Source organism: Lichenostomus cassidix, chromosome 5 (assembly GCF_008360975.1).
Source record: "Lichenostomus cassidix isolate B80296 chromosome 5, HeHo_3.0, whole genome shotgun sequence".
Taxonomy (NCBI): domain Eukaryota; kingdom Metazoa; phylum Chordata; class Aves; order Passeriformes; family Meliphagidae; genus Lichenostomus; species Lichenostomus cassidix.
Window position 1 is genome coordinate 9,795,060 of NC_139486.1, and position 27,768 is coordinate 9,822,827.

The window sequence follows — 27,768 nt, forward strand, 5'->3', positions numbered from 1 at the left end:
AGGGATCTGTACACCCTGCAGGTGCTGTTAAGGCACACAGGCCCACAAAAGCAGGTTACTGGTGGCCCCTGGGCAGCTCCTTTTGTGGCACATCCCCTCGTGGTGGAGCACATTCCCCTCAGTGACAACATCCTTCAGCCCAAAGCAATTGTGGGCAGGGGGGTGCAGAGTGGATGATGATGGATTGCTGCTCTGCTGGGGCATCACCTCCTGCTGCTGCTGGGCTCAGCACCCTTGGTCAGACTGAGCATCCCCATCCTGCTGTCCCTTCGCAGGGTGCTCCTGGCTGCCTGCTCCTGGAGACCACAGCCTGCTCTGCCTACACACACTGGTGGCTCTGGTTTGTGAGTGAGGGGAAGGCAGGACAGAGGAGCCATCTGGGTTGTTGGTGCTGCAGTGCTCGGGTGGGCTGTGCCCTGAGGACTCTCTCATCTTGGGGAGTGGCTGACATTCCCTTGATTGAGTGGGTCAAGTGGTCCATGGAGTAAGAGCTGGTCCTAGCCTCAGGATGTCCGTGCATCTCTGCAGTCATTCTCTGCTTTCCACAGGCTTGTATTGTATTCCCTTGAAAGAAGCTTTCTGGGAAAACACAGCAATCCCCATAGATCATGTTGCCACAGCTTAGGGCATGATCTGCAATTGTATGTGTGTTCAAAATCTGTGTACTGCAGAGTCTTGCCTTCAGAACTGGCACTTTGACATCTAATTTCCTTCCACAGAGAAGTCTAGGGAAATGGTTTTTGTTAGAGCCAGGCTTGCTGCAAAAATGCTGATGAAGTGAAACATAAACATGTTGTGTTGGAATTTTCATGGGAAAATATCGCTGAAGTGTTTCAGCACTCCTGGAATGCTTCTCTCAGCACTGACCCTCTTACTCCATCTTGTACTCATATACTGTGCAGCTATAACATTCCAAATGAAACATTTTAATTAATAGCAAAAAATATTAAAGTCAAAATAGAATGTGTATAAAGCTTCTCAATTTTGAATTTTTTTCACAAGCTGGGGAAACACTGCATTTTTCAACATCAGTATTTCCTACTGGCAGCAGCTCAAATGTGTGACCACTGCTGGAATTTCTGTTTCTCTTTCCAAATGCAATGTATTTATTTCCTCCTCCCTATTGTTACTAATGAGTCAAACGGCTTTGTGAAAACATGCTGGTGGAATTAAGCACTGATAAAAGAGCCAGAACAACATAACATTACTTGGTTTTCAAGTAGGAAACTAGTGGAATTTTACTATCATGAAAATGTAGAAAATTTTGGAAGAAACTACAGGCATTAAACCCAGAAATATGAATTCATATATTTGAAACAATCTAGATGATGAGTGGAAAAATCACCCCTTAAAATCATATCCCCAAAATCATTGTTGCACAGTGTATGGTTTTGAATCAATACAGCTTGAAATAATTAATAAAAACTGTCCTCAGCTGATGAAAATCCTCAAGTTCTTGATTTAATCTTTATAATAATAGAATGGAGAATTAAACCCAGTTCATAATTCTCTTGGAAGGAGGGTGTGGTAAGGACAGCATTTCAACTTCTCTCCAAGTTCTCACAGCAGTGTAGGGACTTTCAAAAAAATATTTGAAATGCAAGCTCTTGGATTTATAGGATATTTTCTGTGCAGGATTTTTTTCTGAGGTTTCTGGTCAGAACCTTCAGCAGCCCAACACAGACCTCGTGCTAAGCAGACAAACATTTCCTTTTTCTTCACTTGTGGAGATTGGCTGGTGAACAGATCTATATGTGTCCATACACATATGGACACACACATATGAATATACAATGGCAATGCTGCAATGTTATGCCATTTATATCCATGTGTGTGTATATAAATTTTAAACAATATATAACAGTGCACATAGTTGCTGGAATATTGTACATTCCAAAAGGCTGAGATCACTCTTATCTCCTCTGAATGGCATTACTAAAACACAGAAACTGACACCCATTCTCTGGGCCTTTACATCCCTGGTGGCTAGCACTAGGCCTGCTGGGAGATGGGAAAAACTTGGCCTCAAACCCAAATGTGATCTCTCTGCCAAAGAATAACTCAGGTGCAGCCTGAGCACGTGGAGTGGGTGGAAAAGGATGTATGCTTCATAGAAACTATTAGTAATCAACTCCATTAAACTGATAGGATTGTCATTTAGATAACTTGCAGTTCAGGGATGTTATAATCATTTAGAAAACACCAAAAATCCCCCTGGTTTTCCCCCAGTGGTTGTGGTTAGATTATGTATGAAGTTTTTGACATTATTTTCCCAGAAGAGAGAAGGATTACGTAAGAGGGCTGGAAGCCTATAAAACTGTCCTCACTTGGCACGGTCAGGAACCAGGTTAGACTTTTTCAAAGGCAGCTGAAGCCTGTAGCTGCACAGAAGATGAAATAGATCAGAAGAAGAGAGAACTTCTCTGGGAAACGGACACTAGGATTACTTTGCATAGAAGTGTTTCTCATGTTTTCTTCTGATAGTATTCTGAGTTGGACAGAAAGCACCTGAAACTGCTTGGATCATGAGGAAAACAAAGCATTCCTGGGCAGCCTTTGTGGGAGGAGGCAACAAGAAGGGGGAGAAAATGGCTGGGGAAAATGCAAGAATACTGCCCAAGGCCACACATGAGGAGAGAAAGAAGCAGGAAGAGAAGAGGAAAGGGAAATTGAAAACCTTGGCAGGCAAATTGCTGAAGACTGTGGTTGGTGGGAAGGAGACGGTGGAGAAGGCTGGTGGTGAGGATGTGGCAGGGAATTTACTGAAGATGTCAACCAGTAGGAAGGGAGTGGAGAGAGGGACGCCTGCAGGTAACCTTGAAGTTATCTCTGGGTCCAGGCCTGGATCTTCTCTGCCCCTCCCAGCCCTGCAGGCCCTTGTTTTCCATTAGCTTCTGGATCAGGTGCTTTCCACTCTCCTCCTCCCCAGCTTTCACCTGGATTCTCATCCCTTCTGAACTGTACACTTGCTACTCTGGATAGCTCTGTATTTCACTTTCCATTTGCCTCACAAACGTTTCTCTTTACTGTTCTTATTTTTATCCCTGCAAAGACTCCTGATGTGTCTTGTGAGAAAGACGATGTACGTGTGACTAACACCCCATTGGTGTGGCTGTGCTCTTCCTCCACAGATGGGAGGGAGAGGTGGGTTGTACACGGGCTGGTTGTGCCAATTAAACATTTCCTAAGTGTTGCATGTATTAAGGCAGGACGGGTGCACCTTGTAGGCCCCTCCTGAATAATTTGCCAATTGCTTTGCTGAAGATTCTTGCATCAACCCTTCTCCATTCCATGTCATGTTCCTCCCTCCAGTCCTGTTTGGTTTAATTCTTACTACACATATGAGATGTTTTCATGGAGAAAAGGTTTTAGGAAGGATTTAGGCAAAACATAATGGAAGCTCATATTTTTCATTCTTCCCTCTACACCCAAAGTTGTATCCTGAATTATTTAAGTCCCACTGCTTCTGGCTTTACTTAACTTTCCCTGCATTCTCATCAAGTTTGATTTGTCCTCTGGGCTCTGCTCCAGGTACCTTTGGACAAATCTTAACCCTTTGTTACTCAATTTTGTAATCTGTAAAACACATTAAAAAACCCTGCAGCTCTGTGCAGCTGTTTTGAGAATACATTTAACGCTTCCTGGTTGGCTGGATGTGCTAGGTAAGATACTCTAGAAACAAGCAGCACAGAAAAATTTCTCCTTCCCACTTCTGAAATGTAAAGATTTTGTAACTGCATTGACAGGGTGTCTGGTGATTAAGGCAGTGGCTCAATTACCACAGCTTCTTGCAGATGGGGAAGTCATAGGGTGTTATGTGAATCCCCATTGCCGAGACAAGTACCCTGCCTTCTGATTTTCAACTTTGTGTAAAATAGCACAGGGAGTCATTTGGCCTAGTTGAAAGAGCCTGACAAAGAGAGGGCCCTGGACTGCACTGAGCAGCCTCAGCCCAAGGCAAGGGCTTGCTGGCAGATCTGACCCCCTCTGCATAGCCATGCCAGGCTGTGAGCAGCTGGGAGGAACCTTCCAAGGGAGCTTGCAGCCCTTTGGTCCTGCCAGGGTTTCTGTAGAGGAGGCAGAGAATTTCTTCTAGGCTTTACTTTCAACTGTTAGCTTGCTCAGAAGATGTCCTTTCTTTAAGGCTTTTCTTCTGGACAGAAGGTACATTTCTTAAGGAAAGATTGTAATTAATTAACCTTCATTGCTCACATGAGGAGGTCTCTGGAATGATGATAGAAAGCTGCAGACTAATCTGCAGGCTTGGTTAGACATGAGGAGAAAGGCTTAAAGAAATTTAGAAACAAAGAATTGCTTGCCCTGAGAAAACTGAGAGATGCTAGTGCTAGACCTTAAGTGGGCTGATCTTGAGTAGATCTTGAGGAACTTTGGGATACATATAAACTTCATAACTTGGATATTAAAGTGATGGGTCCTATAGACAAGTGAACAAACAGCAAGTTGTGTCCTTTTTCTGTTGCAGAAGAAACCATCTGCAGATTCATTGAACAAGGAAAATTTCTGGAAGCTTGTGATCGAATTTATAATCTGGAACATTCTGGAAATGTTGGTGTGGGGAAGTCTGAATCACTTTATGTGCTGCTGGCTGAACGAATGTGGACTGTAGTGAGAGAAGCACTCAGTGGAAATGATAGGATGTTCCTGGAGCCATTGCAGTCAGTGGGGGAATCACTGAAGTGGGAGAAGCAGAAGGAAGCAGAGTGGCTTGGCAACAGCCTAGAGACAGAGTCTGTTTCCTCCTGGAGTCCAAACTTCTGGAGAAAAGATCTGGAGGAAAAACTAATGCAGTACATGACAGCCCAGATTCCCCTGTTTGATTCCTCTGCTAACACAGATGACACTGCACTAAAACAGCACCTGAGTCATCTGGAAACGACATTTCTCCCCAGGCTGGAGCACAGAAGTGATGTCTTCAAGGAAGCAGGACTGCTTGTCACCTATGCCCGCTGCTGTCATGCTTCTTTGTGTTCTCACCTTGCCACACTTACTGACAGTAACTGTTTCGGCTTCAGCCAATATCTTTTAATATATGAATGGAGCATTAAAATGTACAAAAGGTATGTCTGAGGGACTTTTCCCTACATTTTTTCTATATCTCAGTTTTTCTTTTCTGAGAACAGCCCCTGCTTCCTGGTACCACAGTGATGGTCAGGACTCTTGCTGAGTTTAGGTTTGCCCACTGACTCTTTTACATTCTGTGCTCTCAGAATCAGAGCCTTTTTTTCACTGCAGTACTCCCTCTTTCTTAATCCTTAATATTGGGCTCAGGGGTTTGCCTGAGGTGGGCATGTATTTCTCTGCTGGGCTCCTGTTGGACATGCACAGCTTTCTGCTGTAGTAAACAATTTCTTTCCTCACATCAAGCTTTTTTTAGCAAGGTCCATAATATTCCAATGACCCAGAGTAATTTTCCTTGGCCTTTATGTCAGCATGGTGCTCTATGGACTTTTCTTGTTCTGCCTTTGGTTCTCACACTGCTTTATCTGGCTTGTAGTTTTCCCAGATGTTTATGTATTTCATTCATTAGTGTTCAGATCACAGGAAAAACATCTAACAGATCATTAAATTCCTGCCCAGCTTTGGGGGAAAAGATATAGCTTTCCCCATGATCTGAAGAGTGACACATCTGGGACCCTTTAACCCAATGTGAATTCAAAGCCTGTGGGTGTCATCAAAGCCTGAAACTTTCTTGTGATTTCTTTTTTTATGATGGATGTGGCATTTGATTCTCTGCATCCATGGTTTAATTGCTATTTGGCAGCTCCAATCTACTTATGCTCTAATAGTTCTCAGTCCTTTTGGATTATTTGATTGCTTTCATCCAAGCCTACAGCTTCTCTGTTCCTTGTATTAATTACACTGATAAAGCCTTGATTAGCTCATAAGCAGTTCATCAGGTGGATGAAGGAGGGAAGCAATGTGGTGAGTACACACTGGCCATCATCAGGCATATGGGAGATATGGTCAGGAGGCATCCCTTTTATTGATGCTTTTAAAATGGTAAAACTTTGGTGTAATGAATTGATGAAATATTGAAAACTTTAATAAAATTGGAGGTGAAAAATGATATAATTTAAATACATAAAGAAAAGTCAAATATAGTAAAAACTGTATTATATAAATGCTGAGTTCCTTCAAGGAAAAAAAAAGCCCAAACAAGTAAGACCAGTGACTGTATTAGTCAGAAGGTAGTGAAGAAAATGGAAATGAGAAGAGCAGAGATGCCAGACTTCAGCATTTGATTCTTCCTCTCTAAATACAGTTACAACTTCTGTGAAAGCTCATGCATAGATGCAGTTGTCTTGGTATATAGCTGCTTTTTATTCCATTCAGAGAGAATTTGTGACGCTTGCAAAATTGTGCATTCATGCAAGCAAGTGTGCTTGGGAGACCTTCCCCAAGCCTAAGGAGGAATTCAGCAGCAGCAGTGAGGGAAGGGGAGAGGGAAACAACAAGCAAAAATCTTATGTTGGGCAGCAAATGTAGGAAGAAGGAAAAGAAACAGCACAAAAGAATAGCTGGCAAAAGGCCATTGTAAAGATCATCTACTGTGCTGTGGCTGCCCAAGCATGGCAAACACTGCTGGGTTCTTGCAGGGCACCATGTTTGCTTAGTGTGAGGCTGTGGTGCCAAGCAGGGGGTGCCAGGCAGGTGATGCTGTGGACCTGTGGGAAGCTGCCCCTCTGACTGAGCTCTTGTTTCTGTACACAGTGGCAGCCAGGTGTGTGTGAGACCCGAGCACATCCCCCAGCACAGCCTTTCCCTTGGTGCACAGTGCCTCGTGTGGATTATTTTGAAGACTGAGGAAAAGTTACTTGAGATCACACGGGTAAGAACTCAGGAGTTTTACCCCAATCTGCCTGTTTTACTCCCATGGTTTTAATTTCAGGGGTTCCCTTGTTAAATTAGCTGTTCCCTTATCAGCTGAGCCAGATCTGCTCAGGCAAGTGTGAGCTCCAAGGTCTCCATCTTGACCAAGTTTCATTGCAGAGCCCAGGTGTGAAGATCCATGATTTTCTGCAGCCAAAGGGATGTTGTCCTGCCCTTGCTCCTTAGCAAGGAAATGCCGGGACATTTGCAAATCTCTCTTCATCCCATTGTTGCATATTCAGAGACCTGCAATCTGCTCTGCTCAGGAGCCCATTTATCTGGAGGAAAGGGAGACTTTGGGTGAAACCCACTTCCTTTCTGAGAGCCATTTCAAGATGTTGTTCATCTTCTCTCCATCTGTTAATGATCCCATTGTGTGCAGCAGTTGGGGTTTTCTTACGGCCCCTTTGCCTCAGATGTGCAGGATATTGAGGCTACTAAGTCTGTTTGTGTGTGGATCCCTCCCAGTTCTCTCCAGCCTGCTGGACTCCCACTGCTGAGGTTAGAGCAAAGATTATTTCCAGAGCTCAGCACAAAAAAATGTGCAGCTGGTGCCCACCCAGCAGCCCTCCCCAGAGAATGCTGCCTTGTGATCCCACAGGTGACCCCAGCCCTGGGGCTGCAGCATCTCTTTCTTTTCTCAGCAAAGCTCCTCCTTTGGAGAATTCTGTTGAGACATGTGGAATACAAATGAAGCAGGGAAGATGTGTTGTAGCAGTGGGGAGTTCCAGAGGAAACCATGTTATTTGGAAAACTCAGCAGGGCCTTTTATATTTAGCTAAAGCTGAAATGCAACAGCAGGAGTTACCACACTCAGCTCTCTTGCTTTCCATTTCCACTAGCCCCTGCGGAGCAGAGGAGGGGAAATTCCATGGCAAACTGCTGAATCATCCCAGGGAAAGTATTCTAAATGTCAGAGATTTTCCTCAAGACCTATTCCCTGAAGGTAGTCACAAAAATGGGAGTAGAAGTGCCAGCTGGTGACAATATGCTTAAAGCCTACTGGCTTCAGTGTTTAAGTATCTTTATGGGCTGTTTCTAATCATTACCCTAGGGAAGGCCACGTGTTCTTAAGCTCTTTTTTTAGCACTTGTTTCAATGAAGGAAGTGACTTAACTCAGGGTAGTGCCACTGAGGTTATCCTAGAGCATGTCACTGAGTCATTGACAAGGCCTCAAAGATGCTGACTAACAGTGATGGGAAATTTAATTTTTTTTTTTGTTCCCTCTAATGTAATAGCTGAAGAATGCTTTTGCTTAACCATGGACTTTCTACTTCCCTGATACACTATGTGTATTGAGGCTCACCTAAATCTGGCAGTGGTCATGAGCTCTTGTTCCATGCTGCCCTGAGTTTTCATGCCACTTTGGGCTCTGAAGCATCACAAGTCTATGTGGTGCTGCATTGTACAGAGAGAACAGAGCTGGAAGTGCTGGACAGTGTAGCACAGCACTGCCCCAGCTCGCTTCAAACCTGGCCAGCTTGGGACCAGCTCCAGATTCAAGCTAATGAGCTTAATGGACATAAGCTGACTCCATATGGAAAAATTATGGATGTCTCTTCAGCTCAGTGGCACAGTTTATAAATCCAGCTTTATCCCTCTCTTTCTGGTTCTAGAGTAATCCAGTCCTTCATTATGCTAATATACAGGAAGTTGCTATTGAGCAAATATCCTGTTGTTATCTCTGAACAATTGTCATATATAATTGTGACTAAATCACATGGTGTGTGTTTTGCCACTTCAGTGGATGAATAAATTTTTCAGAATGAGAAGATCCTGATCAGAATAAGCATGGTCTGCTTTGCTTATGAATACCTGGCTTATCACTGGGAGTGGAAGCCTGATATCTGTGCAAACTAAAACCACTTAAACATAAATGAGTGGTGAGAACTGTGACCATATCTAAAGGTGCTGAGAACCCAGATACCACGTGGGATTCAAAACCACTTCCAAACTCCAGTGAGGGGAACTTGGTCAGCTCTGCATGCAGGCAGCATTCCCCCAGTTTGGACACATCTGAGGCAAGAGGGCTTTGTGTCTTTGAGGTTGCAAAGTTGGTGAACTGAAAATAATGATGCCATTGATTGCGTTGTCAGTCTGTCACGTCTGCCTTTGCTGTACTGGAGAATTTGACATGAGTGCAAGGCAAACCTTCCAGCATGATGCCAAGGCTCATTCTCATACTCATTTACACTGACCTGCAAAGGATCACTTGGGTGTATGTCTTCTCCCCACCACTCCTCTATTTTTTTCAAATGGACAAAAGGAGGACTGAGAAGTTCATGTGCTGCAGTCAGCACAGGTGTACTGACCATCCACAGATTTGAAGCCTTGCAACATTTTGGTCAGGCAGGCAGGAACAAGAAGGAAACTGGGCCTGTTTATTACAGCAGAAGTTTAGGTCTTCTCCATGTTGGAGCTTTGGTGCCTGAGGTGCTGCTATCACTACAAAAGCTACAGACAAGCAAGCTCTTTCTAATTCAGACACATAATCTGATCCAAAACAACTAAGTCCCGTGGCTCAGTAAGTTATTAATTGCCTTGCAGTTCCTCACTAAGCCATGCTTTGTCCCATTGTGGGGGGCAGGCTTGAAGTGTTTGTGCAGCTCAGCTGGGATGTGTTATCTCAGCACATCATGTTCACACATTTGCTCACAGTCAGGTGATGGCACTTGTGAGGAAAGGAATTTTTCTTGGTTGTTTACAACTGCTTATTTGTCTTCGATTAACACTTTTCAGTGAATATGGGAAAGCAGTTGTTTTGAATATACTTTTGATGAAATTCTTCAGTTGACAGCCACAAATTTCCTAATTCATCAGCCAGAAAAGAACAAAGACAAAAATGGGAGATCAGACTTTACATTCCTTGGAGGAAGATTCAGAAATGAAAGAATAAATAAGCAAGCCAGGCTTTTGAGTTTAAAGCTTCTATAAAGGTCAGATCATGTTTTAAGCAACAAGCCATTTCTCTGCAGTGTTAGTTTTGTTTTTATAGCCATTCAAACTAGCATAAGCCAGCCAAGTCTTGGGAAATTTCCCATCGTGCAGCCTCATGGGGCCCATCTCACCATGACAGTAGCTCTAAACACTAACCCAGCTCCTCTTTGCACTCAGAAGTCCCTGGCTCAAGCAAGGGAATGCTTTTAATTAGTGCTGGCTGGTTTCTGAGGGTGCTGGTTGGAGAGAGGAAGGGTGGAAAATCTCAGCTACAGTAGCTGGCAGCATGGAGATGTGTCTAAGCATTGTTTTGCTGTGTGGGCGCCTTCATTTGAGCTAAGCTAACTAGGGAAGACTGTAGATAACCCAAGCTGACACTGGGATGAAAGAAAGCTGCAAATCATTTAAACTCAAACAAACAATGTAGAACAAAACAGAACAATGTTATTAGGTCAGCTGGAAAATAGCCAGGCTTTGGGTTAAATGAGACAGCCAAAAAAATAGAGGTAGAAATTCATCTAGTCCAAATGCATAATGAGAGTCTGGGAAACCCAACTCATTATGAATGCTGTTGTATCTTAACTGTACTTTTTTATTTTCTTTTATCATTTAGAAGGAAGTAGGGAAAGCGCTGAAAGAAGCCTTTGATATTGGGAAACCACCTTGTGCAGATGCTGCAGTCATTAAGGTAAACTGGGGGGAACTGAAAAGCTCCCACACTTGGGGCAGTCTTGTTTTTGCACACAAGTATGTGGGTATTTGGCAAGACCCAGTTTTGAATGTCTCAGGCTAAACTGAATGTGTTGAAAGCCTGCAAGTTGGCTGCCGTCCTTAAGCTGTGTCTGTTTGCTCCCAAACCTGTTTTTATCTCGGGCATACATAAAGAAAAAAAACCCTTACTAAACTAAGGAAGAGCCTGAGCTGATTCAAGCTGAAGCTGCATTTTCATCCATGCACCTGGATCTTCATGTAACCTTTTGGAAGCCGTGGTATCTTGTTACCCAGCCTGCTCTGTGTGTGTTCTGCAGAGCACTTTTATGAAAGCAGGGAGAGCTGCCCAACCGTGGCAGGGCCCCATGTCTGGCAGTGCAAAATGCAGGCAGGCTGCTCCCTGCTTGTCCCTGCTGAGACTGCTGCCCTGGTGGGTCAGGCAGTGTGAGGGGATTCTGCAGAGCACAGCAAAGGCGAGTGCTCCAAGGCCATTGCAGGAGCACACCCTGCTGATTGATGAGCAGCATATACCGTGGGCAGAGGGTGTTTGGATCAAGACCTGCAGAAGGATTAAAATAAATCCTGGAGTTTACATGTGGGCTCAAGTGATGCTAGAGATCAGGGGCAGATTGTGGGCTGTCATGACTGCATCTCTCTTCTCTGCTTCCACCACCCCAACAGCAGTCCAGTTTCAGGTCATGAGAGAGGGAAGTAGCTCCATGGTCCTTTGGGATGGTACACAACCTCAGGCATTGAAAACATTGCAGATCAACAGCAGCTGGACTTCCATGTGAGGATACAGCTTTAGCTGGCAAGCACTGGCTTTTTTTGCCTGTCTCAAACCCAGGCATCAAATGCAGAACTTACAACAGGGACTGTTTCCTCCTTGCCTTGCCCTGTCCTTGCTGGAGCAATGGAGCAGTGATGTACCTGTGCTAGGGTGGCTTTTAGCTACCAAGCTGTTTTTCTTTCCTACTCCTGGCTCATAGCGGAAAGTTTTCTAACAGGAACTAGGACAAAGCCTGGATGAATCCTGTAGTTTATCCTCATATCTGTAACATCTGGCCATGCTTCAGCATGAGTGGTTTCACTCTGTTGTGTATGCAACTGACTGGTTTGAATGCTCTGGGGTGGGTGATGGAAGAGCCTGGATTAATAAGAAAGCCTTATGAAATTACCACCTCCTCAATTTTCTTAGGCTGACACTTAAACTTCAGATAGAAAATGAACAAGGTGTCATGAAAATTCATCAGCTGTGGTTTTCTGAAACTTTGGGGTGGCATATTTTATCCTGTCCCTTTGGGTGAGCTTTTACATCTGTTGTGAGCAGTGGAAAAATCCATTCATGATGTGAGTCACCCTTTGTCTCTGGCTGAGGAGCACTGGGAGAGCACAGCATATGGGTCCATCTGTCTCCTTTTATCCATCTGGCTCTCCTCCCCTTGCAAGCTTTTGTTTCCACAGAGCAAATAATGGGCAGCATTAAGTTGCCACCTGCTCAAGCCTGCCCAATATGGGGTGAATTTTGAGCTGTCTGGCACAGCTCACCTCCTGCAAACACCTGGGCCACCCAGCTGGGGTCAATGGGGCAGGACATGTGCTGTAGGGTTTAACACACAGTGCTGTGTCAGGTGTGAGTGGTGGTGGCTGGAAAGGTGACACCTGCCCTCTCCAGACATCCCATGTAGAGACCCTGGCAGGGGTGCAGGGCACACAGATTTGTCTAGCCTTCTTTTTAGTGGCTGCACCCAAATTTATCTGAGAGTGTGAGGCAGGTAAAAGCACAGGTGCTCCTGCAGATGGCAGGTCCATATATGAGCTGAGCTGCCTGGCTGGACACGGCCAACTGAGAACATCTGCAGGGACAGGCTTTTCCCCAAGCACAGGCCTGCTGACCACAACAAAAGCAAACACAGCAAAGGTGTAGGGTCAGGCATTACAATCAGGCTGATGAAAAATACATTTATTTCCACAAGGGCTCTCAAAACTGAACCAGAAGTTGTTGCTTAGAGGACAGAGGGATTTGCTGCAGGGTGAGCAATGGGATGTATTCCTGTTCACTGCATAGGGAACAAATGGCTTTGGCCAGCTCTCCTCTCACACGTTGAAATCCACAGATAATAACAGAGAAGACAGAGACTGCCAGGCGAGTCAGCGAGAGTCTGAGCGAGAAGGTGGAAGCTGAGTGCCTGGAGGAGTGCCTGAGGTTCCTGGAAAGGTAGGAAGGATGCTGTTTTCCTCCTTGGTAACATTCTTAATGCTCAAAAGAAGAAATCCAGATGAAGCAGCTGGTGATGCTGGATCTTGATGGCTGTTTCCCATCAAGCTGTTACCGGAGAGACAGCGCTTCACTGCTGTTTGTGTGCTCAGTGTTTGCCGTTGGATTAAAGCTGAGGGATCAAAGTGCATCTGGACTAGCTGGGACAGGATAAAGCCTTCGGGGATGTTCTGGAGAGACTCAGACCTTAAACACACCCGAGAAGAGAGGCAGACATGTGTCCAGTGCCCAGGCCTGGCCCCTCCTCCCTAGCTGTGCTTCCCCAGCACAGTGCTTTCTGCTGGCTCCGTGGGAGGGTGGGGAGCTCTGCTGTGTCTTGGTTTTCATAGAAGGATGAATGTCTTCTCATCTGGCCTCTCACCACTTCCTGCAACTCCCTTCATCTGCTTTTTGTTCTTGGGTATTTCTCTCCCTGTCTATCCCCCACAGCAGAAAATGCCAGGACTGCTGGTTGTAGGTAGTGTTTCAGATGGAGATTTAAGATCCTCAGCCCCCCACATGATCAGAGGAAGGAAATTCCTATAAAATGGAGTTGTTGTGGAGCTGTCTGTGAGACTGAGGCTGACAAAACTGTTGATATACTTTAGGGGTTATTCATCCACACCAAGACTTTGTCCTGCAGCTTTATCAGCAAAGCCCAAGTTTCTTCCCAGAAGGAAGTTTTGCAAATCCACCTCCTGCCTCTTGGCCCCTGGCAGTGGCACCCAGGCAGCCCAAGGGCTCTCCCTGTCATTCCTGTGATTTCCTTCCTCACCAGCTGGGCGGGGCAGAGACTGTCTTTGTCATGCAGTGGATACCCCCTTGAGGATTGAAACTATATGCTGAAAAGACAAATAATCACAGAACACTTTTGCTGCTTGCTACTTCTGTCAGATGCATTATGGAGCATGTCAGACTAAAGACAATTCTTCTGTTTTAATTTAGCTATGAAGATGAAGTAAGAAGCTTTCTCCAGCTTGATGGCTGCCCGCAGATCTGCAGCAGCTTACGAATCCTGGAGAATTGTTGCCTTCTCAGGTTAGAAACCAGAGCCTCATGACAAGGGAGCAAAACAAGTTTTCTGCAGGTCTGATCTCCTTCTGACTCTGCAATGAGGTCAACCTTGCCTCCAGCTGGATCTGGTCATCCAACCCTATGTAGACCAGCCTTTAAGCATGAAGGAAGCCAGCTGCTGTCAGCAAGATCCCTTCAGAGCTGCCCTAGCTGCCCCAGCAAGAGGGAGGCTTAGATGGGGGCTGTGACAGTGGCCAGGGCCTTGACTGCTGCATTGGTAGCTCTGTACTGCCACTTTTTGCCTGCTCCCAGGCCCAGCAGGTCCATGGGCCATAGCTGGAAGTCTGCCATCTCCCCCTTCCTGCACTGAGCAGGAGGCAGGCAGCAGTGCTGTGTCACATGTGGGGACACTATCCAAGCTAACCCTGCTGTGGGTTGTGATGTCATTCCTTTCCCTAGCCTGATCATCTTTCAGCAGGAAAGGTTATGCTGAGATGTGTGTGCTAGTGCACTTGGTGGGTGCAATCTGAAGCTCTTTGCTGAATGAAACCTCATGGAATATGCCAGGCTCTCCCTGGGGTTGCTAGGAAGGAGGGAAAGCAATAAAGCACAGAAGGGTGGAGGAGGATGTTTGCACCTACAAGCTAATTTCAGAAGCACTTGCAGCAATGGAGAAAACAAAGTTGCTTCTCTTCTTCCTGTGTAAAGTTATCTGGGGATCTCTGGAGTCAGCAAAATGCCAAAATCCAACATATGCTCAGTGATTACTTGACATCAGAGCCTTGTGTTGAGCCTAGGTAGCTGCTTTGTTTGCTTTATTTGCATGTTGCTGATGCTGGATCCTAGACTGAATACTTATGAGCCTCTTTTATGTAATTCTTTACAGCGTCACTGAGAGTGAAGTCGTACACTGAGTTTTCCAGAATGTAAAATGTCTGGTTTCAAGCTGGTGATAATTTTAACCAGGATTTGCTGACTGGAAGACAGTTCTGATGGAAGATAATTGTTTGTCTAGTATTTGTATGTTGTAGAAGGCACACAGGATGCTCACCCAGACTCTCTTTGTCGAGGCCACTTCATGCTTACTCATTTTTGAAAATACTAGAATTTTTTACTGTTCTGATCTCACTAGTGATGGGTACCAGTGGCATTTGGGTGCACTGAGCTTTTGTGTTCTTGTGGCAGTGTTTTCATGAGAGCCATCCAAAAGATGGGTGCACAAATACAGGTTACTGAGTCAGCCCTGGACCTGAGCATGTGTTCATTCAGTTACCCAGGTAGCTGTGTTGGTTACAGTAGAAAGAGTTTTGATCTGAGAGAATAGCATGATTTGATCTGATCAATAATTTTCTTTTTTTTTTTTTTTTAAACAGAACTGTCTGGCATAAGCTAGCATACATTTGCAGTATCAGCACTGGCCAGAATGTTAAGGTAAATGGATTCCTAGACAGGATGGAAGATGACATTATGGAGTATTTTCTGCAGACCATCACTTCTAAAGTCAAGGTATGGGAGACCCACTTTAACACTGACTATTTTGAGACCATATGGCTTGCATACACTTCCTTCTCATGTCCTGATTTGGAAAGGGTGAAGCCATAGTTTGGCCTTCAAGCCCAGTACACTCTTCTGCCTTGTCAGAATCTGTATCTGGACAGCTTCACCTTTCTGTGAAGGGGAAGCTGTTTTGGGATCCCAGTCTCACTGTTTGTAGTGTTTGCTGTTGTGCTACAAATGGGTACCCAGGCCCCAAAAGGTGAATTTCTCCTGGTACCTATTCATTCCCACCAGCTGGGCATCTTCCCAGGACAGTGATAACTCACAGAGCTCAGGGCTGTGCTGGGTAGTCAGGATGTAGAGAAGGCTTTCCAGAAATGTGTCACTTGCTTGAGACAAGGTTTCCTCTTCACACTTCCTAGTGTCAGCCTATTAGCCCAGACACCCTTTACCCTTGTGCCTGGACAACACAGAATTCCAGGCTCCTAACAGTGTATGATCCTGTGCATTTCCCTGGGAAGCTCCCCTGAGCATCTTCAGGCTCATTGCAAAGGCTCTTTCAGGCACGCTGAAGGCAGCAAAAGGAAAATGAAAAAGAGAAACTCTGGCTACACTGTGCAGTTTTTGTCTCCAGAGCTCAGTGCCAGTCTGTCCCATGGGCCCACACATCAAGATGGGAACGGGGGGTGTTTCTGACAGGGAGCATGGGCAACCCTGGGGAGGAACAGGAGACCTAGGGCTCAGGTTTTCAGTCTTCCGGGTTTTGGCTTAAGAACTTAGTACATCCTTCCTGAGTTGGAATTGTTTCTTTCTTTCATGTTTTGCTTTTCTTTGAAATAAAGGCACAGGATGCTGCAGTTTGTGGAGGAGTCTGTTTCCAAGAGCAGAAAGAGCAGAGGCACAATAATCTGTGTCTGTTGTTTGTGCAACGTCTCTACATGTGCACCCTTTGACTCTGTCTGTTTCTTTTCCTCAGGGAACACTGAAGGACCACTTCAAAAAGTGTGACAGTGGTTTTGACCACATCCTTGAATCCTTGAAGCAAAGCTTTTTGACCTTTGGGAAGAAAAAAACAGATATATATGAGGTAAGAAATAAGTAAGAAAGTGAGAACAAGATGTTACTCAGAAAATCATCTCAGGAGAAAGATGGAAAGGGATTTTTTCCAAGGGCATGTACAGGACAGGGGGTAATGGATTCAAACCAAAAGAGTAGGTTTAGATTATATTTTAGGAGGAATTTCTTTGCTGTGGGAATGGTGAGGTGCTGGAAGAAGTTGCCCAGAGAAGCTGTGGATGTCTCACCTCTGGAAGTGTTCAAGGCCAGATTATATGGGGTACTGAGCAACCTGTTCTGGTGGAAGGTGTCCTTGCCTTTGGCAGGGGGGACTAGATGATTTTTAAGGTCCCTTCCAACCCATAACATTCCATGATTCTGTGAAATCTCTAAAACTAGTCATTGAACCTTTGGATGGCACAGTATTTGAACATTATTCCAAACTACAGTTTTGTCTGTTGTCAAATGAGCTTTTAAATATCTAGTGGTCTCAGTCCAGTACCTCTATCCACCAGAGTTAGATAGTGACAGCTGGGACCTTTCTGTAATTTCAGCAGAGAAACCAACAAATGAAGAAATGTGGAAACTGAATGTACCTCCCAAATACAGAGGGGAACATTGGGCTGCCTCTGATCTTGCCATTGCCCCAATACCATGATATTGGAAATCTTCTCAGCTTCTAATGTGCTTCAACCTTATTTGTAAGGTTTATTTATCCCTTTGATGGAGAGTGTACACAGAGGGGTGAAAAGTCCAGATTCTTAAAGGGCATGGTCTCTCACGCAGAGTGTTGGCAAAGAATAACCTCCCAAAGTACCCAAGTTTTTTCACCTTTACCGTAGCCTAAACAACTTGCCCAGGATCTCACATCACCCTTGAGTCTATCTCTTTGGCAATGAGGTTGGTTCTTGGGAGCCCTCTCTTTTATGCAGGCTGGATTTGCTGCGGATACATGTGCCACACGTCCCCCTAAGCATGGGACTCCCATGTCTGCAGTCTCTTTGTCAGTGTTGATTGTAATTAACATTTTGCAATATGAAAAAAGGTGATGGAAGAGAAAAAAATAGGATCTATTCTGCTGTAGTTCAAAGCCTGTCACTGGACATTATGTCACATTAGTGCTGGGGCAAGCAGCAGCTCAGTGGTGAAAAACTGTGCCAGAGCTCTCTGTCTCTTGCTTTGTCTGTTTTGGATAGAGCTGGGGATTTCCTGTACCTTTGGACCGCAGCCTAAAACTGCTCTGATTTCAATTGCTAATGAAATGTGGTTTCTGTGCAACAGCCCACCTCCCCTCAGAAACACTCACTGTCCCTGTCAGGTGCTCCATGACCTCCGCACTGGGGTTCCTCAGCAGTTTGTGGGAGCTCAGAGGGAGTTGCCCAGGTGATTTCTCTGTGCCCAGCCACAATAGTGTGCCCAATGGTCCTGTGTCAAGTGTGGATGCTCTAGGGAGGCTGGATCTGGCTTTGTCTGTAGCCCAAGTTCTCCCCAGGTGATGTTAGCCAAGCCAAGTGTTGCTGCAGCTCTGGAGTGCCAGTGACCTCTGGCTCAGCTATCTGGTCCCATTGCTTTCGGTTGGATGTCTCCACGCTCATCAAGGTTTATATCATCCACATACAGCTTGGAGGTAGTCCAAGTGTTAGGTCAAATATTTTAAATTAATACTTAAGCAAAGAAATGGGGCAGCCATCTGCATGGGCACTACATCAGCCGTCTGCCCTGGTGTGGGTGTGGTCTGGTCCTTGCTCAGTGCAGGAAAATTAATCTGGGTGTCTTTGCTCTGGAACAGGTCCTCGTCAAGGCTGTCAATGCCATCATTATTACAGAATACATGCAGGCTCTCCTGTCCACTCCCAGGAAATCATCTTCTGTGGAGAGGAGGAGGATTGTCAACAAGATAGAAGAAGATCATAGGATGATGCAAACCATCTTTAAAGAGTGCTTAGTAAGTCTTTGATATGGTTACAATTTTGCTCTCTGTCATCAAAAACAATACCAGCAGAGGAAAAGACTCTGAAAGCAACAAAAAAGCTTAAGAGTTTTTACCACAGGGGTATAAAGATCCACAGAAATGACAGTCAGATGTGCTGACAGCCCCTCTGATCTGTCAGAAGCTGTTAGTTCATGGTTTTGAAATGTGTGACTGGAGGAGGCAAGTTTCACACTGCTGCCACTGACACAAGAATGAGGCGTGCTCCTCTGAGCTGCTGAGACAGCTCCAAAGCTGCCAGCTCCCCCCATCAGGCCTCTGGTACATGGCATGGGGTGGCAGTGCTTTCCCTTGAGCCTCTGGAGTGATGAACCAAATTGGCCATCTTCAGTTGCTCTGTGGATTGCCCCGTATAGCTGCTCCTCCCTGGACACTGGGTGTGCATTGCTACCCCTCCGTGCAGCCTCCTCCCTCCCCACAGGCCCTTCCCAGCCCCTCAGATCTGGGATGATGGTTGTCTGAGCCATTTCCCAGTGCTGTGGCATTTCCTCACGGCAAAACTGTGCTGACGCTGTTGTGGTTGGTGTCAGTTGTGGGGAGGAACGAGTCTTCCTGCAGGGGTAAACACTTCACACCATTAGGAGGTAAAGGCACATTGCAGAGGATTGGGTATAAAAGCAGAGCCACACCTCTGAAGAAAACTTGTGGAGAAGTGCTGGTTCTGATTTGCAGAAACAGCTCTGGAAGCTTAAAAATTCATAATCTGGTGTAATTGGCAGTGCTGCACACAGCATCTGCGGATGCCACCAAGCTGTCACGAGTCCCTTGATTACCCGAGGGCAAGGACTGCAATGGCAACAGCGTCCCCTCCTGCAGCTGGTACAGTTGGAGAATCACTGCCGTGCAATGTCCCTGGCATGGCTCATTAGCAGATGCAGGCGGAGTGTGCCCAGGCATGGTGCTTCGTACAGGGCTGGGCTGAGCAGCACAGCAGAGATTGCAAAGTCAGTCTGGTAACAGGACTCAGATGTGACAGAGCATATAAACCCCCTTGGCTATACTGGTTTTAATAATTTCACAAATGCTGAGTCATTCTCACAACTTGTCATTTGAAGTGCTAGGGACTGAAAATCTTTTCTTACAGAAGAGTCCCTTGCACGCCATTTGTCAGCAATTCTTACCTTGTCCAAAGAATAAAATGAAATTAAAATGATCGTCTGTAGGCTTTTCTAGAATCCCCTCAGATCCATTATAATTAATGCATTAGTTTCATGGTGGAAAGCTGGAAGCTGCCAGTGCTTTTAGCTTTCCACCTCTGCTGGAGTGATCAATCACAGATGAATCAATGCTTTGAGCAATTGAGCCACCGGAAATAGCAGGAACATTCTCTAATCTTAACTCTAAAGTTTACCAGTAATGCTGTCCTCAGCATAAGCTTTGGATGTAATGTGCATGGAACAGTGCAGAAGAGATACAGGTAATCTAATCATCTGTTAAGACCCTACATTCAGCTTGGGTGAAAAAGGGCTGCACCTGGTTAGCACTGTTTCCCGAGTGTGTGTACTTTCTTACTTGATGTGAGAGCACTGAAAGCCTTGGAGGTGAAATGCACAAGCAATTTGCAAGGGACAACCCGATCCTCAGTCACGAGGCACACAGTTATGCATGTGAAATATGTACTCTGCTGCAGACTGAATTTATTGTGCAGTTGCTGCACAGGCTGCACCTGCTCCCTGCCCTGCTCTGCCCTCTCTTCGGGCTCTTCCTTCCCCTCCTCTATTCTCAAAACACGTTAGGAAATACCTTACTTCTCTCCTAAGAGCAGTATGTGTCAAAGGCACTTAAACACTGCTGACAAGACACCTCTTTTTTTTTCCTTTTAGACTGCAGGCTGTTTGCCTCTGACCTTGCCTGTCTAGGTAGTGCTTAACTAAATCTGACGCCTTCAAATTAATTAGCATTCTGTAATAGCAATCTTGCCAAGTATGAAGCTGTACAGTACCAGTGCCTCAGGAGCTAAGTACAGATTGTGCACTGAGCAGAGCTAGACATGCTATGTGCCTGCAGTGCAGGGGGAGAGGGGGAAGGCTGTCTTCAAATATTATTATTATTATTTTTAATTTATATTCAATGCGGAGATGCCGCATGGAGAATGAGACCTACAGTTTCTAATGCCCGCTGGAGATCAGGGGAACCTGGGCTTCTCCTGCCCCAGTTTGGCAGCCCGTTCTCCAGGTTTGCTTTGTCACACAGTCTCTGGTGACGTGGTGGCACCAATAATTCAAGGAAGCAATTTAATTGCATTGCCGCGCTGACGAAAAATGTGAGCAAGACCTGAAGCTCTCTCTTGGTGGTTCATCTGTGTTTTGCTTCTCCGGCTCTGCTAAAAATGCTGTGTGTTTTTTGATGAGATTTTTTTCTCCTGTGTGCTCCAGATTAGAGGAAGTTGATTGTATGCAGCATCTACCAACCAAGTCGTGTTCTTTACACTGTCCAGCCCTGTTTCCCACTTTCTTTTCTAAGAGAGGATCTATGCCCCTCATCCTCTTCCTAAGGTTGTTTTTCTGTCTCTGGGCTTGCTTTGGGGCAGCAGAAATTCCAGCATGTTTGGCCAACAAAGCTTGTTTTCACATCAGTCAAGTATAGGACTGTGCTTACTTCTAGAAGCAAACCACTTCCCACAGGGTGAAATGGCCCTGAAAGGACAGGCAATTTAGGGAAAAATGAGGTACATTTCCCAACTTTGCCAAAAGGAGATTCTGCAGGAATTCTGAGATTTTGCAGGAGGAGATTCTGTGCTGCTGAAATAGTTGCCAGCCACCCTGGAAGCAGTGTGTGACTACTCCCCAGGTTCTTTTCTGCTACCCTGGGGGAAAACCAGACTTCCATACACACACAGACAGTCTTGCAAAGCTTCTAACCCACACTGAAAGATCCCCAGTCTGGCACAAGTCCAGCTCTTAACACCGTGTGCTGTTTCCTTTGCCCTGAACACACCATTGCTTCTCTCTCCAGGGTCCTGCAGCTGGTTCTCTCAAGGATCCCATAAAACCAATTTTAGAACTTATTCAAACTTCTGATGCTGAGGGGATGAAAATAGCACTTCTGCCTATTCTAAAAGAATTTCCTGACCTCAGGTAATGTCTTTTATCAGTTTGACTTCTGTACTTTCTTACATGGTTACTTGACACCAGAAGACCTACAGCAATATTAGTCCTGTGATACTTTTGCAGTGTGTTGGGCCAGGCACAGGAGCCACCTTTGGATGTACTTAGTGCTGCTTGTTTGCAGATGCTGATTAACATGGTTCATAACTTTGCCAGACATGAACTGGTGGAGTTGAGCTGTCCTTCTGTAGTGGTGGAGGATTTATGAAATTGCTGCCAACAAAGCAGAAATGCTATGGAAAAGTACTACCTGAATGCAGAATTTACAGGCACATGTGTGTAAAATGTAGGTTTCAGGCTCAGGCATTTCACAACTTCCAAACACTTGGCTTTTGGCTTCAACACTTCACCAACCCTTGTATAACTATTTTCACAAAATTCTAGGTGTATTCAGCAAGAATATACATTTGCATTTCTTACAGAAAACTGTTAACAGAATTAAAACACAGCTTTTGCTAGGAAGGAGAGATCTCAGCTAACTGCATTTGTTCCAAAGCCTGTGGTTTATTGCATCTATCGTTTGTTCTGATGTGCTGTGCTGGTCCCTGTGTTTTTCCAGCTTAACATGATTGCAGTGTAGAGCTCTCTGTCACAGGATGCTGTGAAGGCCAAAAGTGTGAATATCTTCAAATGTGGGGCAGACAATTTGTGATATATAATTATTTCAGTGCCTATTCAACATGACAGTCATGCTATAACCTGCAGCAAGGGAAGTCTCTAGACTGTGGACTGCCATAGGCAAAGAAAAAAAAATAAAAAGAAAGCCAAAAAGATCACATTATGTTTCATCTGGTTTCTTACTTCTTTTTTACTTTACTGCTTTCGAAGATGCTTTTGAGCTAAAAAGCTGCTTATCTGATACAGCATACCAATTATTTATATATGTATATATAGTATGGGAAGTGGCCATAGAACGTTCTCAGAAGACCCAGATCTCAGAGAAGGTCATCCTGGTGGGAGTGGATGAACTGTTCTTGATTACAACAGATTTCTCTGTTTCAAATTGTTTGGCTTGGATACATTTGCCTGATATCCAATATGATATCCTGCTCAGTGGAGCAGTGCTCTGTAGAACAAAAATCCTATTACCTTCCACATGAAAAAGACTTAGCTCCATTTGATGGGAGAAAATATACAAAAAATGTTTCCCAATGGTCAAGTGTAGAGTTACCTGAAACCTATTATGACAGGTACAGATTTTTTTCTAGGAATAACCTTAGCTGAACATTTTCAATACTTCATAGGGATGCTGTGTGCCCTGGGCTCAAAACCCATCAGATCAACCATATCCTACACAGCTTTTGGGATACAGTGTCCCCCTTAGGCAGCCAGAGGATGTCAAAATGCACCTTCCAATCTTTGGTCTGGTCCAGCAAAACTGAGTGATAGGAAACAAGCTTTTTTTTTTCTTGACTCATTCACTGACCTGCCCTCTTATCCTTTTGGAAAGGAAGGAACATCTGAGTGCAGTGCTGGACATCAAAGACTCGCTCAGACGAGAAGACAGAGTTGCGCTCTTGAAGACATTTCATGATAATTGTAGGGAATCGGAAACAGAAGCAAACTTGCTTTTTGCAGATATAGAAGTAAAACCTAGAAAATATGGACTCGGTGGCTGCCTCTGCTGCTAGCAAAGGTGGGTGTGAGTGGGTGTGCTTGTGTGTAACATGTGTACCTGCACAGGTAAGTGCCCCTGCTTACAGGGAGGTGGAGCTGTAGCTTCACTTGCCCAAGGTCCTCATTGCTCTGTACCGGGCTCTACTTCCCTCTCTCTGCCTGCAGACTTCCACATCCTGGAGGATCATGTTCTAGGCAGTGCAGGGTGCTGAATGCTTAGATGAGTGACTCAGATTACAGCAGGGACAAAGGAGAAGACAGGGCTCTTCCTCCCTATCTTCCACTCCTGTCTGTGTGGCCCTGCAGCAAGGTCTCTCTGCAACACCCCCTCCCTCCCTCCCAGCTCTTACCCTCTGCATGGGCAGGGGCTCCTAGGAAAGTGCTGCTGCCTCCTAGCAGGGCAAGCCAAGGGATCCTCTCAGTGGTCCTCCTGCTTCCCCGGTGCTGAGGGGAAGGATTTGTGAGCCCAACCACTGCCCCCTCCATGACAGCTGCATTAATGAAACCAGGCTTGGCCCTGTTAAGCTGACCGTGCCGTGCTGTGAGAACCAGAGGCAAGTGTGCCCACTGCATGCTGGCAGTAGCATCTGGTGGCAGAAGGGAGGAGGGTTAAAATCAGGGGGATGACTGCCACTGTAAGGTGTTAAATCCCCTGGCAAGAATTGCCAAGGCTCATTTGGAGCATTTGCAATAGCCTTTCAGTCTCCCAAGGGACTCCTTCATAGTCACAAAAGGGCATTTTAAATTTTTTGGGGGATAAATTGCAGCAGATTTCAAAACTAAGCAGTTCCTCATGGTTTTAAAATACTTCTTAGTGGAGAACATGCAGGTATTTTCTTCGCTTTAAATAACCAACAACTTCTTGTTAGCCCAAATTTATCCCGCTCCAGCTCAGAGCCAGAGAATTTTGTTGGATGTTGGCCAGGTCAGAGCCCTCAGATACCAGAAATAGTCCCGCTCAGTTAATAACTACAGAGTGTCACCAGTCACCTTGTGTTGCATAAGCTGACTAGACTATCTCAGGTTGAGAAGCACAGTCCCTTTCCTCCTCCACTCTCAGGTGTCACCATTTATTTATAGTTACCCATGTTAACAGATCAGGGATGAGTTATGCAGGACTCTGACCTGGGCCCTCCAGGCACAGGCAGGCAGCAGGCTGCCCTGGTAGAAGGGAGTGAAAGCAATTAGAGGAACAATTAATAAGCACACAAGCTTCCCCTTCCTAATGAAAACTGATTCTGATATAATGAACTGGCTGTCAGCCACTCAAGTTTATATCCTCCTTTAAAGAAATTACCCATAGCATCACCTTTGCTTTAGTAAAGATATCAAGGAACATGTTTTTAAACCATTGTAAGTCACTTAATCTCCTATTTGCTGAAATCCTCTGGGTAAATAGGCTCCCAAATCCCAGCAGACCTGGCTGAGTCTGTAGTGCAGTGTGCACATGCTTAGCACAGTTTGTTGGCCTCACATGAGCTTAGGGGTACCAGTAAAAGTGAAATCAGTTGTGGGATGTGCCACCTTCGTCCTTCCATCCCAGCCCTGTGATTTTGCTGCTATGCTCTGGGGTGTGACCTGTGGGCACTCTGGGAATCAGCTGCTTTCTCCTATCCAGGAGCACATTTGTCCTTCCTGTATATGGAGGTGGCAGGACTTTGGAAAAGCACCACTTTTGGTTGTTTCATGTTAGAACCAGATGTCCTTCCAGAACAGGAGTGAGAAGGTTTGGCTAGAGAGGGCAGGCAGCTCCAGGAATGTTGCCCATGACTGTAGGCCCATGGATTGCTTAGCCCAGGAACTGGAGGATTTCAGCAGTTAAATGTTGCTACAGCTTTTTGCAAGAGCGTGCATGGGACAGATACTTCTGCTATTTGACTCTTGCACATGTTCCGACGAGTGCAATTTAATTACCCAGCTTTTTTCTTGCCTTCCCTCAGGCCTGCTGTGAGAAACATGAGGCCTTGCTCAGATGTGCCAGCGTCTGCAATCACAGTTCCTTGAAAACTCCACATGCAGCTGGATGCATGGAGAATCCTGTCAGCCATGGAGGACACAATTCCTGCACTTTTGCAGGAAAACCATGTGGCTCAAATCCTAATCTTGTTTATAAAGTCCAGGACGAATATGAATTGGATGTGGTAGAAAGACATTTCTTCAAAATTTCCTAGAGATTGCCACTCACCTGAGTCCTGGTGGTTATTCCCAGGATGTGGCATGGTGGCTAGTGTGGAGGAGGAAGGTTTCCCCTCACCAAATTCTTCTCTGTTTCCATCCCTTGTTCTATGAAAGCTCTAATGAAACCAGGGACTGCTGCACCACATGGTCTTCCAGCATTGCAACCTCCTGAGGGATCCAGGACCTCTGTTAGGGAATCTTGCCTGGCTGTTTGTGCTGGCAGTGCCTGCAGGTCTGGGCACCTTGGTCCACCCCTGAAAGCCTGACCTGCACCAGGAGGATGCAAACAGAGCCGACTCTTCCCTTTCTCATGAAGGCTGTGACCTGCTTTGGGGGCAGTCTGCATTGGTGAGCTGTGGGATTGGGAGCTCTTCCTGTATGAGTTTTACAGCTGGCTCTGGAGCATAGTCTTGAATTAATTTTTATACCTCAGTTACTGGAAATTTCCTCTTGGAGAGGGAGGGGAAAGCCTCACGGGAAGCAGGCAGTAAAAGGAGCCGTTTGTCCCAGCATCCGGGCAAGGTCTCTGCTAGTTTTCAGATGTTAATAGGCAGTTCCAAGGGGAAAACACTAACTTTTCTTCCTGGTTATCTATGGACTGGTCACAGCCTCCAAGCTGGATGTGGTTCAAGGCCCTCCTTTGCTATTGTGTGAATATAGGCCATTACTGCTCCTCTCTGACACCATAAACAAACAAAAAAACTCTACCTCAGATGTGCCAGTGCTTTTCTGAGCAGCCATTCCTCCTCGACTCTGCTTAACAAGAAAAGGGAAAATTTGTGCATAACTTGTCAATGCGTGAGGCAGCAGACATGTCATGCCCTGGTACCCTGGGAAATTCAGACCCAGCTGGGTGCTGCCACATTCTGCAGTGCTGTGCCATCACCCCATCTGGGTGTCCCATCCCAGCGCCCTGTGTGCAGACAGGGTCCTGTGAGCTGGACAGGAGCCAGAGCAGGTTTGTAATTGTCATTAGCTTTGCTCTTGGTACAGTGCTGAGAGTGGGGTGAGTGTCAGAGGAGCAGGAAGAAACAGGTTGCTCCATCTCCAGTGAGTCCTCTGTGTGCTTTCAGGGCACCAGGAGACCTAGGCACCATTACACTTCATCCCTCACATCACTAAAGGGCAATGAGAGTGTCCCATGACCTGCCTGCCTTTCCTGACTGCACGGCTGCTCCAAAGGCCAGTGCTGGTGTTCCTCACATCTCATAGCTGTCAATTGTGGCTTCAGTGAGACCTTCCCCAGATGTGGGAAGGCTGGGGGAGCTAGGAAAGCTGCAGCTGGCTGGGTAGCCATGGGCTGGGCTGTGGGGCTGGATGGGCACCTGCCTTCTGAATGTTGCCACGCTGGGCCAGTCACCCTCCCCTCCTGCTGAATTGCACTTTCTTCCAAGGGTGGGAAGGGATGACAGACCTGGATGACAGGCCCTATTGTGACAGCAGGGTCAGGGTCAGCCTCTGCCAATGGGAATTTCAAGCAACAAGCCATCCAGAGAAAATAAATAAAACCCTCTCTGACATGTCAATCGCTGTCGGGCTAAAAATAATCCCTCAGCATGCAGACAGCTCTGGCCACGTACATGTTGATGTCCATGTGTGTCTGTGCCATTTGACATCCACAGCTTGACAAGGATGTGCTCTGCTTGAAATCAGCAGCTGGGAGCCCCGAGGGATGCCACGCTTGCCATTGCTGTGTGCAGATCAATGAGGTTTTGTAGCAGCAAGTTTCTGCACTATGTGTGAAGCATCCAGTCACGGATAGACCAAACTGAGTTTCTCCATGAGGTCTAGTGCCAGTGGCACATGTGAAGTTTTCCAGAGCCAGAGGGCCCAGGGACATTGGCTGGGGTGGGCATGGGGGGTGATGGGGAGAGGCAGCCTGGTGTGGAGGCAGATGGTGTGGGAGGGATGTCCTTGGGCACCCGCAAATCACCTGGGGAGAGCAGATGGTGTGTGGGGAAGCTCCTGGTGGCTCCCCAGGCTGGGAGGCAGTGGAAGGGGGATGCTGGGTCACTCTCTAGGACTTTCTGAGGTGATCAGGGAGGGGCAAAGAAGCTGCAGGGAATGAGGATGACGGATTTTCCTTGTTTGATGGAATGGATGAGGGATTTTAACCCACTCTGTTGTGTGACCTGGCCTTCCCAAGTGATCCAGCCTTCTCCTTTCTAGCCTTCACCCTAACCTGGGGTTAAAGCATTTTCGTGGGATTTGTGCTGCTCTCTGCAGTGGGCTGGGAGGCAGGGTAACACTCAGGATCCTTCTGCAGGATTACCTTGTGGCCTTGGAATGGGCAGGGACAGCCCTGATATTGCCACCAGCCTGCCAGCGCCACCACGTAGCTGGGCTGTGCATCTCCCATTTGGCCTTGCATCCAGTGACTCCACCATTCAGAGCTCCCCTGTACAAAGTCCCTCTCTTACTCTCTTTGCACTCAAGGTTTCACTGGGATCCCCTTGGCACAAGGGTTGTGCCACTGCTGAGTTCCCCCATCATCCAAATATGCCGAGCTTGG

At 46.1% G+C, this 27,768-nt stretch overlaps 1 protein-coding gene across 3 annotated transcripts; it reads left to right on the top strand.

Moving 5' to 3' along the window:
- The first annotated feature begins 2,312 nt into the window (after positions 1 to 2,312).
- LOC146435921 (exocyst complex component 3-like protein 2) lies at positions 2,313 to 26,782 on the top strand. Of its 3 annotated transcripts, none has more exons than XM_085061292.1 (12): positions 2,313 to 2,811; positions 4,484 to 5,078; positions 6,733 to 6,850; positions 10,443 to 10,517; positions 12,658 to 12,758; positions 13,743 to 13,835; positions 15,185 to 15,317; positions 16,285 to 16,395; positions 18,154 to 18,309; positions 21,310 to 21,431; positions 22,912 to 23,097; positions 25,019 to 26,782. In XM_085061292.1, the coding sequence occupies exons 1-11, from the start codon at positions 2,526 to 2,528 to the stop codon at positions 23,090 to 23,092; spliced, it is 1,971 nt and encodes a 656-aa protein (XP_084917418.1). In that variant the 5' UTR covers positions 2,313 to 2,525; the 3' UTR covers positions 23,093 to 23,097; positions 25,019 to 26,782. The 3 variants fall into 3 exon arrangements, with proteins under 3 accessions (XP_084917418.1, XP_084917419.1, XP_084917420.1); XM_085061294.1 differs by lacking the exon at positions 2,313 to 2,811 and adding an exon at positions 2,892 to 3,144; XM_085061293.1 differs by lacking the exon at positions 13,743 to 13,835.
- The last annotated feature ends 986 nt before the right edge of the window (positions 26,783 to 27,768 follow it).

Excerpts from the sequence above, each read along its gene's own strand:
- LOC146435921 (XM_085061292.1), top strand. The coding sequence starts at position 2,526 with ATGAGGAAAACAAAGCATTCCTGGGCAGCCTTTGTGGGAGGAGGCAAC. Across the intron at positions 6,851-10,442 it reads AGTTACTTGAGATCACACGG|AAGGAAGTAGGGAAAGCGCT; the intron begins GTAAGAACTCAG and ends TTTATCATTTAG. Across the intron at positions 10,518-12,657 it reads CAGATGCTGCAGTCATTAAG|ATAATAACAGAGAAGACAGA; the intron begins GTAAACTGGGGG and ends TGAAATCCACAG.